The sequence below is a fragment of the Erythrolamprus reginae genome, chromosome 4 (assembly GCF_031021105.1).
Source record: "Erythrolamprus reginae isolate rEryReg1 chromosome 4, rEryReg1.hap1, whole genome shotgun sequence".
NCBI lineage: Eukaryota > Metazoa > Chordata > Lepidosauria > Squamata > Dipsadidae > Erythrolamprus > Erythrolamprus reginae.
This window is the reverse complement of record NC_091953.1, coordinates 60,827,726-60,840,180: the sequence shown is the minus strand read 5'-3', so window position 1 is coordinate 60,840,180 and position 12,455 is coordinate 60,827,726. Positions and strand designations below refer to the sequence as shown.

The 12,455-nt window shown below is 38.6% G+C and overlaps 1 protein-coding gene across 4 annotated transcripts in view; it reads left to right on the top strand.

Moving 5' to 3' along the window:
• The window catches only part of SETD4 (SET domain containing 4), a 50,706-nt gene extending 48,845 nt beyond the window's left edge, over nucleotides 1-1,861 (top strand). For all 4 annotated transcript variants that reach the window (XM_070750399.1, XM_070750397.1, XM_070750398.1 and 1 more), the window contains exons 9-11: nucleotides 540-620; nucleotides 753-876; nucleotides 1,605-1,861. In XM_070750399.1, the coding sequence (XP_070606500.1) occupies nucleotides 540-620; nucleotides 753-876; nucleotides 1,605-1,739 (340 nt within the window). In that variant the 3' untranslated portion in view covers nucleotides 1,740-1,861. The remainder of the gene's footprint in view (nucleotides 1-539; nucleotides 621-752; nucleotides 877-1,604) is intronic.
• The last annotated feature ends 10,594 nt before the right edge of the window (nucleotides 1,862-12,455 follow it).

Below are 12,455 nucleotides of genomic sequence, written 5' to 3'. Positions count from 1 at the left end.
GCAGGAAATTTGCTTAACACTGGAACTCATCCTGCAATGTATCCTAACTTAAGGTTGTGCTAATATACATGATTTGGGACCTAAGAAATTTGTGCATTTTATAATCCTGTTCCTGACACAGATTTTCCCTGTAACTAGTCAATATTTTATATACGTATATTTCTATAAACACAATAAAATTGTGGATATTATTTTTTGATTTAGGGATGGAATATATAGACATTTTATAGCAAGATGTATATTAAAAGTTCATGTAGTTCAGACTGAATTGCCAGCAATAGTTGGATAGTAATTCTCTAACTGAATATGTTTAGTTTCTTTTTATTTTTGAAGTACTATGAAGCATTGCAATTGACAGTTGATGAAGTGAGAAGTACAGTATTTCTCTCTCAGCATATGAAATAAATTAGAAACATAGAAACATAGAAGACTGACGGCAGAAAAAGACCACATCTAGTCTGCCCTTATACTATTTCCTGTATTTTATCTTACAATGGATAATTGAATTTATATATTTTTTAAAATACTTTTTTTTCTAGTGATCTGACGTTTGGCTGGGATGGACCATCTTGGACACTTCTTACAGCCCTTAAATTGTTATGTCTTGAAGCAGATGAATTGTAAGTGGCAAACATTTGCTGAAAATGGTTATTTTGAGAAAATGTCCCTTGAAATGCCATTTTTTTCTAGCTTTGTCTGAATATCTGATACATATACTGTATGTTGAATATATTCAAAATTTATAATTCTAGTACTTTGTGGAAAAAAGTAGTGCTTGGAAATGTTGCATCAAGGAAGAATGAAGAAAAGAGTGTGGCTTTTGCAACAAAAATATGTACGTCATTGATGGAACAAACTCAGCATGTACTTCAGAAGGTACTATTAATACTCAACTGCTCCAATGTAAAATTTGAGAGTGGAATGTTTTAAATTATTAAGATTTTATTAAAAATGAGATTCCTCTTAAAGCTGAAAGTATCCTGCCATATGATATATCAGCTGATCTCCAGCTAGTAAAGGTCAGGAATTTATAAAGAAGATTTTAGCTCTGACAAATATTCAAGAAGAAAGAACTCTCCAACTGTGCAGCAATTAAAAATGTTGGTTTTCTGCACTCCTAATAAAAATGTAATAGATGATTTATTTGATGCATTATTATAGATAGCAGATTAACAGATTTATACTGTAGCAATTTTCCTAGAGGTATAAAATAAATTGAAATAGATCAGAGTCACCCAAAACTAGATGTGTAATTTTTTTCATTATCACAGGCAGCATGCAACTGCAACTATAAAGTTGGAAATGACTATTTAAAGCTATTGAGTGCCAACCTTTTTCTACTATAGTAATCTAAATAAAAGTGTTTGTGATAAAGAACTTTCAGCCCTCACTTGAATCTAGAGAAAGTAATTCTAGTACTTCTATAGGAAATTAGTTCTACTATCAAACAGCACATACTATTGGACACTTATTATTATTGTGTGTTCTGAACAATTACTGTATTATAGAAATATTTTTAATATTAAATGAATATTTGACTTTATGAGTAAATATATTTTAACAGCCAGAGAGTTTTAAAGTATAATTTTGTTCTTTCTTTCCAGGTTTCAGATTTAAAAAATTGTTATGAACATCTTGTCAATCAATTGACTTTGGTGGAAGCATTACATACAGAAAATCTAAGAATCCTGCAGCTTTCATATGAGATTCTTCAGCATTTACCTTCCACAACCATTTAATTTCCCAAAACAAAATTGTACTAGTTTCTGCAACAAAGAAAACAATTTAATATTCAGTGTGAACATTTTGTAAAATATAAACAGAAAAAAATAAACAAACTAAGAATGCATAGATCTTTAAATTATGTAAGAACAGCTGTTTTCATGCTTGCAACTTTTAACCTGTAGTGAATGAAAGTCATTTGAATTTTAACTTCTTTTAAGCTGCTGATAGATTTAAATTCCATCTGTCTCTTTAACACATACTGTATGTTGACCTGGAGCAGGGTAGGGTAGGTTAGGGTAAGGTACAGATAGGATAGGGTAGGGTAGGATAGGATAGAATAACAGAGTTGGAAGGGACCTTGGAGGTCTTCTAGTCCAACCTCTAGCTTAGGCAGGAAACCCTACACCACTTCAGAATTGGTTATCCAACATTCACAACTTTTGGAGGCAAGCTGTTCCACTGATTAATTGTTCTAACTGTCAAGAAATTTCTCCTTAGTTCTAAGTTGCTTCTCTCCTTGATTAGTTTCCACCCATTGCTTCTTGTTCTACCCCAAGGTGCTTTGGAGAATATCTGGACTCCTTCTTCTTTGTGGCAACCACTGAAATATGAATACTGCTGTCATGCCTCCCCTAGTCCTTCTTTTTATTAAATTAGACACATCCAGTATCTGTAACAGTTCTTCAAACATTTTAGCCTCCAATCCCCTAATCATCCTTGTTGCTCTTCTCTGCATTCTTTCTAGAGTCTCAACATCCTTTGTGCCTTGTGGAAACCAAAACTGAATGCAGTATTCCAAGTGTGGTCTTATCAAGGCATTGTAAAGTGGTATTAACATTTCACATGATCTTGATTCTGTTCCTCTGTTAATGCAGCCTAGAACTGTGTTGACTTTTTTGACAGCTGGTGCACACTGCTGGCTCATATTTAAATGGTTGTCCACTAGGACTCCAAGATCCCTCGCACAGTTATTACTGTTGAGAAATATACTGTACCTGTGCATTTTGCTTTTCTTGCCTAAATGTAAAATCTTGCTGTTTTCACCATTGAATTTCATTTTGTTGGATAGTGCCCAATGTTCAAGTCTCAGTAGATAAGTTGGACTTCCTAAGAGATATGCACTAGAGCAGTGATTTTCAACCTTTTTTGAGCCGCGGCACATTTTTTACATTTACGAAACCCTGGGGCACATTGAGCGGGGGGGGGGGGAGCTAAAAAAAGTTAGGACAAAAAAATTCTCTCTCTCTCTCTTCCTCCCCTTCACTCTATTTCTTTCTCCCTCCCTCTTTCTCTCCCTTCCTTCCTCTTTCTTTCTCTCTCTCCATCCCTTTCTCTTCCTTCCTTCCTCTTTTTTGCTCTCTTTCTCTCTCCCTCCCTACATCCCTCTATGTCTTTCTCTCTCTCTCCTTCCCTCCCTCTTTCTCTCTCTCTCTTGCTTTCTTTCTCTATCTTGCTCTCTCTATCTTGCTCTCTCTCTCTCTTTCTCTTGTTTTCTCTCTCTCTCTTGCTTTCTTTCTCTCTCTCTTGTTCTCTTTCTCTCTTGCTCGCTCTTTCTCTCTCTTTCTTTCTTTCTCTCTTTCTTTCTCTCTCTCTTGCTTTCTTTCTCTCTTGCTTTCTCTCTCTCTTGCTTTCTTTCTCTCTGAGCTTCGCGGCACACCTGACCATGTCTCGCGGCACACTAGTGTGCCACGGCACACTGGTTGAAAAACACTGCACTAGAGAAATAATTATGTGAACTTTCTGAAGTTTGTTAGGCACCTTCATTTGTTTCTTGAAAAATACTAGTAAATGTAACTGCATAAAAAATAGCTTATGTCTACAAACACTTTAGAACTGACGAATCACTTATATCTGTTTTGCAGTTTCCTTGAATTCTAAAACTGCTTCATCTCCACTCCTTGTATATATGAACATTACTTGTTATCTTCTCACCTAACCCACACATTTCATAAATTTGGAATTTGTTATGTTTAGATGTACAGTTTGCATTTTAACGACTGGAGAAGATCATTCACAACTGTTCAATGTTGCTGTGAAAAATAGGAGCCTGATTTTACCTCCTTTCTGAAGCCTAACAAATAGATATTTAAGATTTTATACAGAAATTAATGTCATTCATTTTAGTATATACATCTGAGAGAGATTAGAGAGCAGTGTTTTGTATATGGCAAAACTAAGCACTTTTTATGTGATTTGTGTGATGTGAAAAATTTGATTTTTGCTTACAACTTTTTTAAAAAGTAAAGAATATTATCTTCTGGAATGATGCTGGTTTTAAATAATGTACTAATCAAAATGTAAAAAATACATTGTGTATAACAGTATAGAAAAGTGAATATATGTGTTGTACATGTTATGACAGTAGAAACTATTTTGTGTGTCTTTGTGGTTTAGCTCTTACGGCTCATGAAAAGGGAATATGGGTGATCTCAGAAGTTCCTTGATATCATTTTACAGCTATCATTAGAATGGTTTTTAGTTTCCCTGTTTCAGCTATAAAATAGGGTAATCATTCATCATGGTTTTGTGCTTTTAGACCTGTCCATTCAGGAAAAGATAAGATAGTATCAACTTTCAAACTTAGTTAATTAAAGCCTTTAAGTGCATTATGAATGAAATGTCAAAAGATGACACTCACTAGGGGGAAAGATCTGTAAGTGATGTGGTCAGTGATTTGGTGGGTTTGGAAGTGAATTTTTCTCTAGAAATATGAAGCTGTGTAGAAGAAATAGGCATTTTCATATAATAGAATTTATGAAATAATTCCCATTATGCAGCATTTGCAAACAGAGATGAAGATAATAAGAAAAAGTTAACATTATGGCAAAGTAAAACTTGTCTAGCTTTGTTCAACTGCAAACTAATTGTAAGTTAAAGCTGTAAAAGGATTATAAACAGGTTATAGGCAGTGGTGGAGTCTGAGCCGGAACGCAAAATTGTGCTCGCCGCCGCAGCTCGTAAGTTCTTGCGGGACCAGCGTGATTTTGCTGCTGCACCTGTGAAGGTAGCAAAATCGCGCACGGAGCCGCCGCAGGTAAAACCTCGCTGAAACACGAGCACAATTTTGCTACCTCCACAGGTGCAGCACCAAAATTGCGCTGGTCCCGCAAGAACTTACGAGCCGCGTCGGTGAGCGCAATTTAGCATTCCGGTTCATAGCCCAACGCTGGTTACAGGCTACTTTTCCTAAAGCACTTTCACTTTTGCATAAAGCACACAAAAATGTGTAATACTGCTGTAGTATATAGTCAAGAGAATCACAAATAGTTTGAAAAACAAAAGTGGTTTAACTCTAGATACTGACTTGAATGTTCTTATACACTGAAAAGAATCCCGGAGCTTATGTGTGGTTGTGGGGGGTGGCAGGGGTGGGCTGCTGCCTGGATGTGTGTGTGTGTGTGGGGGGGAACGCAGTGGGGTAGCAAAAATGAAGCTCCACCCCAGAGCACCCAATTTGCACTGAAAGATGTTGAAAGAAAATGCATAACCCATGCCCACAGTACGGTAGTAAAAATTTTGGTAGCCCTTCACTGGAGGGTGGGGAGGACAGGAGAAATGAATGTAAAGTTCAGCTAAAACAAAAGTTGTATGTATGATGGAAAATCATTCCAGGCAATATTTGTTTGTTTGTTTGTTTGGATTTCTATGTCGCCATTCTCTATAGACTCAGGACAGCTTACAAAAATAGGAATAAAATACAAAATACAGCAAAGGAAACCCAAATATAAAACTAGTGCTATTTATGTACCCAAACATAAAACGAGTGCTTAAAGTAGTGGATGTGCAGCTCTGATTCTGGTGACTACATGAAAAAGAGTAGGGTTTTTTAAATAAATTTTTTTCGAAGTGCTTTGGCATTGCTACCTTCATAGGGCTCAAGAGTGACCTAGCTGACTAAGGAAGGATAGAATTCATGGCTTCCAGTTTCTGTTGTTCATGGAATTATTATTTTCCTGTTGACAGAAATCTACCATTTGCCATCTACCTACTGTTCTGATTTCTGGTAGAACTTTAGCTATTGCAAACAGCCTCCCACCTTTTCTACTATCTGTAACCCCGGGCCCACCACTCATTCATAAACACTATCTGTATCAGAGTCCTCCATTTCTTCATCACCCTCCAACTGACCAGGAGTATGTACAACACCTACTGGTTGAACCTAACCAATGGGGTAATGGTATTTCATCTGCTGAATTTATTGTAGTAGATATTGTAATATTTATTGGGGATGCAACAAGACTGCAGTAGAGAATCTAAGGATTATTCCAACTTTAGACACCTGAGGTATTGGCATATTTGGAGTTACCTCTGGTATGGAGTGGGATACAAATTACCTCCACAACAGAGCAGACTATAAATATGAAATATTTTTGATTCATATATTTTGTTTTTTTTAGGCCCATAGTGTATTGACATATAGGCTAAGACATGGCTTAAACATAGTTTGCTAAAGTAGCCCAGTTCACAATACAGTGGTACCTCTACTTAAGAACGCCTCTACTTAAGAACTTTTCTAGATAAGAACCAGATGTTCCGGATTTTTTTGCCTTTTCTTAAGAACCGTTTTCTACTTAAGAACCCGAGCCCAGAAAAATTTCCTAGGAAATCTGAGAGCGGCACCAAGGGCCAGCCAGTTTCCTGCCATTCCCCCTTTAATCTCGGCCATCTCGGGCTTTTCTGGGCTGCCAGAGGAGCCTTTCGGTGGTGCTTAAGGAGGCTTTGGCAGTCCAGAGAGAACAAAGCATTTTACTTTCTCTGGGCACTTAGAGAGGGAATGAGGCAGCAACTGTCCTCCTCTTCCTCCTCCTCATCCTCCCATCCAAATTCTGAGTTTTTATTTCTAATGGGTTTGCAAGCATTATTTGCTTTTACATTGATTCCTATAGGAAAAATTGCTTCTACTTACAAACTTTTCTACTTAAGAACCTGGTCAGGGAATGAATTAAGTTCTTAAGTAGAGGTACCACTGTACTGTCACTGTCTGTGGCTTTTAAAACACAATAATTGGCTTTATACTCAAGTGAAGAAATATTAGGCAGATTTGTTTATATTGAGCAAGATATTCTCAGACGTGGCATCTGTTCTGGTATTTTGTATATGCAGCTGTATTAATAACAACAATGAATATGAAAACAAAACTAATTAAAGCTATTACAATTTAAGTAGGCAAAGGAAATAACGTGGAATCCAGGCTCCAAACTATAGGCTTTCGTAATATATCTACATATGTTAATAAACAAATAGGCTTTCTATTATAAATAAAATGGGATTTGTTTCTCAGATCAGGAAAATTCATTTTTTTAAAAAATATAAAAGAATTTGATTTCAGTTTATGCTGTGAGCTAACCTTAGTGCAAGCATGTAAATTAGTCAAAAATACATGGGAATTATTTTCTCAGAAATGTTTTCAAATTGTACACTAGGGGGTGTATGTGTACTGCAATTTTTCTACAATATTAAAATTAATGCCTAAATATATATTTGTTTGCTATCTTTAAAATGACCTTTTCCCTGTTGTTTTCTGCAACTCAAAACAAAATAGACATAAATTTTGTAGTGTTCAAAATCCCTCTTAAAGAGATTTTCATCCCAGACAATATTTAATGTTACTTAGAAGTCATGTGATTCAATGGTCTGGAAGTACTGTGAGTTCATACGGCTAGGGCTTTGTAAATTAAGGAAAATGTCTCAAATTCAAGCAGTAGCTACATTCTCAGAAAAATGGAGCTGATATGCAAGCTAATTCCAATGTACAAAGTTCATTTATCATAGTGATTACCCTATTTCTATATTTTGAAGAATATTGTGTTTTCCCAGGAGCACAATTTGAAAACCAGTATTTCACTAATAATCTTGTGCGTCTAGCTGGATACCACTTTCCTATGAAAAACCACCATATAGTTTACAAGCTATCTGCATTTACTTGCATTGAATTGTGAATGTTGGAAAATGGCAACTGCTTCTAGAATCAGCCATGGGACTGCCCGACAAAGTAACTTGTTTCCAGCTCCGGGGACCTTCAAAATGTAAATGAGGACAGCCTTGTGTAGTGGGAAGGGGCTTTGGAGTGAGGGCAAGGCCTGGGGGTGGAGAAGAAAGGCATGCAGTGACTGAAGGAGCAGGAAGCAGAGCAAGGGATGTCCATGGGAGATGAGAGAGGCAGATCTGTACCTACACTTTGTCTTATGTGTTTATGCAGTGTATTTTGGAGTTGGGGACCCTTTGAGAACTGAACGCAAAATATACGAAATTTCCTTCTAATGTATGCCGATTAGTGTACATTCAAATTGACAATAAACTTATTGTAAGACTATGTTCTGTCGAGGTCTCTGGTAGAATCGTCCCGAAAATTCACAAATTTTCTCCTCCCTGGTAGAATCCTCCTGAAAAGATACAAATTTCACACACACACACACGTTTGAAAATTCAAAACAATGTTCTTTATACCAAAAATCCAAATAACTTAAGCACTCTTTTTGTATAGCAAAGAGCACTCGTCCCCAAACAAACTGGTAATTTATACAAGTCTCTTATCAGTTCTGAGATACTTAGCTTGCAGCTGTGAGGCAACTCACAGTCCTTCTTCTTTCACAAACTGAAACACACTTTGCTCTGGTTTAGTTTCAAAGTGGGGAAAAATCAGTACACAAAGGTCGAAGTCAGCAAGGCAGGCACGAAACACAACGATCAGATAATCCTCCACAATGGCCAAACCCACAGGCTGCTCTTTATAGCAGTCTCACTAATTACCACAGCCCCACCCAACCACAGGTGGCCTCATTTTCTTTGATAATAATCTCTCAGTTGTTGCTGCCTATGCATCGCTCTCTGCATGCGTGGCTGTATCATTAACTCTTGTTCCGAATCCAAGGAGGAGCTAGATAATTGATCTCCTTCTGAGCTGTCTGCCACATTCTCCTCCTCCCTGTCACTCATGTCTTCTTGGTCAGAAGAGCCTTCATCAGCAGATTCCACCGGGAGCAAAACAGGCATCCACAGTCCTTGGGGCAGGAGCTGGGCAAGAGCTAACCACAACAGACTATCATAAATTTCCTGGGGCCTCTCCCACCTCTGAAGCACCCCATGCTCCACTTGCTTGTATAAAGGAGAATGAGGCGGGAGTCTTTAAGCTAGACCAGGGTAGGCAAAGTTGGCTCTTCTATGACATTTGGACTTCAACTCCCAGAATTCCTGAGCTAGCATGATTGGCTCAGGAGTTCTGGGAGTTGAAGTCCACAAGTCATAGAAGAGTCAATTTTGCCTAACCCCTGAGCTAGACTATCTCACTTAATGGCCATTGTGATATGTAACCGTAATGGATTGGCTCCATTACAGTTGTATGTTGGAGGCTTACTTGTATTGCTCTATATTATTTGAAGAAGAAAAAAGGGGAAGGACAGTGGAATCTCTACTTAAGAACTTAATTCGTTCCATGACCAGGTTCTTAAGTAGAAAGGTTTGTAAGTAGAAACAATTTTTTCCCAAAGGAATCAATGTAAAAGCAAATAATGCATGCAAACCCATTAGGAAAGAAATAAAAGCTCGGAATTTGGGTGGGAGGAGGACAGTTGCTGCCGAAGGAAGAAGGTGAGGTGAGGGGAATAAAAAAAAATCCAAAACTTTAAGGCTTAAAAAAAAAAGAGCGACTCTGAGGCAGCGAGGATGAGCACACATCTCCCATACACCCAGCGCGAGGCAGCCTCCCATACACTGCACCAGAGAGAGAAACCCAGGTGGGCGAGAGGGGGGAACCTCCCACTCCTTTGACTGAAAGGTGGCTGCTGCTGCTGCTGCTGCTACCTGCTTCCTCTTCCTTCCCATGCTGAAAGGCACCCATCTTCTCTCGCTCGTTCGCTTTGTAGCTGGTGCCTTTCCCTCACTGTGGTGACACCTCAGTTTAGCTGAAGCCGAGTTGATTCGGCCGGGGCGAAGCGCCCACTTTTGCCTTTCCGTGCCCAGACGCTCCAGGAGGCAACCTTGCGCCAGGTATGTGGGAGGCAGCACGAGGGAGTCACCATAGTGAAGTGGTTTATTCCCTCTCCAAGCGCTTAGAGAAAGGAAAATGCTCCATTCGCTCTGGGCTGCCCAGAGCAAAGGAAGCGTTTCTTTTCTCTGGGTGCTGGCAGAGGTTTATTCCCTCTCCAAGTGCCCAGAGAAAGGAAAATGCTTTGGACTGCCAAAGCCTCCTTAAGTGCCACCGAAAGGCTCCTCTGGCAGCCCAGAAAAGCCCGAGATGGTCGTGATTAAAGGGGGAATGGCAGGAAACTGGCCGGGCCCTCGTGTTGCTCTCAAATTTCCTGGGAATTTTTTCCAGGCTCAGGTTCTTAAGTAGAAAATAGTTCTTAAGAAGAGGGGAAAAAATACTGAACACCCGGTTCTTATCTAAAAATGTTCTTAAGTAGAGGTATATAAATATTGTTTCTTCTATTCTAGCCAACACTTCTGTTCCTGCCTATTTTTTCTGAACATGTTTTGTGTAAATGTGGAGAAATCATAGAGATTATCAGGTTGCTAACTTGACGCCCTGCTGATGTTTTGAACATCACTGTCAATCGATCCCTAGGCAGTGTGGCTAAATGACAAGATATTATGGGAAATGTAGTCCACAATTTTGAAGTTGCTCTGACATTTATCTGGGCATAATAGCTATTGGAAGGACAATTAAAATTTAATTCTTTGTTTTAATTAAGGAAAGAAATGAATTATTGGTGACGAAATCGAGTGTACACTTTGTTCTGTAATACTTATATGATTATATATACATACAGGTGTGTGTGTCTGTCTAAGTATTTTCATTTAAGATAATCACAAAATGAATTTTATTTTAATGCTAACTGGTCTATTGTACTAAAAGCATTTGTAATGCTGAACAGTGCATTTTGGGCTGGAGTGTCAAGAGTTGAAAGGATCTTGTATGCACACAGGGGAAGGAATCATTTTTCTCCATTAGCTTACTGATACTGTGAAGAATGATGCTGAGCAGGGCCGTATAGTACCTTCCTATTCTTTGTTTAACATTCAAAAAATGTTTTAGAAGTCACGAAAATGAGTTTTGTCTCCCCTTCCTCTTACTGTCAAACAAAGTTTGCTTCGGCTCTCAACTTCACATGGAATTTGTCACGGACAGGAAGCATATACCTTGCCCTTGTGAATATATAACTTGTAGTCGCCTCTTAGGAAGAAAAATGGAAGAGAAGAGAAGAACTCCTTTCATCATGTTCAGTTTTCCTCACTGTTTTATTTCACTTAAAACATCACTCAGGACCAAGTGGTATTTGTCAGTAGTAATTGGCAAAGGCTGCAGGCAGTTTTCAAGGCTGTCTGGGTAGAAAATCTCAAAGCAGTTGTCTGTGCTGAAAGAAAATATTACATTTGATCTCTTCCTTCTCCATTACCACCCCCCCCCTCATCTTTTAGACATGATGTATATCTGCATTCCACAGCTTGAAGAGTCCTCATTTTTAAACGTCAGGAAGTAGTTTTCCTTCAAAAATGTACAGTATTGTCTGGGAAGTAACCACAATGTACATGCAGTTATTTTTCTGGGAGTTCCCCCCCCCCTCCTTAAAACTTTATGTTTTATTATGGTTTTCAATAACTGGCGAAATATATTTTATGCGATGACTGTGTCAACTCCCCCCTCCCATTATTATTATTATTATTATTATTATTATTATTATTATTATTATTATTATTATTCAAGCATAAATTTCTTTCTGGGTGTTTCCTATTTGAGTAATGAGCCGCACACCAAGACCTCTGTGCAATTAATCACCTCACCTTTAATTCACTTGTACAAATTGAATGCCACTTAATCACCTCTGTCTTTACACTTGTGTACTGCAGTGACAAAAGACAAATTGCCAGTATAAGACTTTCAACACATCAAGCACATAGACTATTGGTTTTTCTTTTAAGTTTATGACCAGGTGCAGGAAGCTTTTTTGAATTATTCCCAGACTCTGCAGTTTTAGAAAACATTGAAGGTTGAATCTGAACATCATCTGTGGCCAAGGACTCTAGACTGTGACTCTATATCGGCACCTCCTTGACTTACAACAACAATTCAGCTCAACATTTCTGTTGCTAAGTGACATAGTTGTTAAGTGACTTTGCTCCATTTTACGAGCTTTCCTATCATAGTTGAATGAATCATTGCTGTTGTTAAGTTAGTAACACGGTTAAGTGAATCTTCCCATTGACTTTGCTAGTCAGAAGCTTGCAGAAGATTATTATTTTATTTTTTTATTTTGTCATACAAATATAGTACAGTGATACCTCATCTTACAAACGCCTCGTCATACAAACTTTTCGAGATACAAACCCGGGGTTTAAGATTTTTTTGCCTCTTCTTACAAACTATTTTCACCTTACAAACCCACCGCCGCCACTGGGATGCCCCACCTCCAGACTTTCGTTGCCAGCGAAGCGCCCATTTTTGCGCTGCTGGGATTCCTCTGAGGCTCCCCTCCATGGGAAACACCACCTCTGGACTTCCGTATTTTTGTGATGCTGCAGGGGAATCCCAGCAGGGAAATCCCAGTAGTGCAAAAACAGGCGCTTCGCTGGCAACGGAAGTCCAGAGGTGGGGTTTCCCAGTGAGGAGAGCCTCAGTGAAATCGCAGCATTGCAAAAACACAGAGATCCGGAGGTGGGGTTTTGAGGACTTCGGTGTTTTTGCGATGCTGCGATTTCACTGATGCTCCCTTCGCTGGGAAACCCCACCTCCG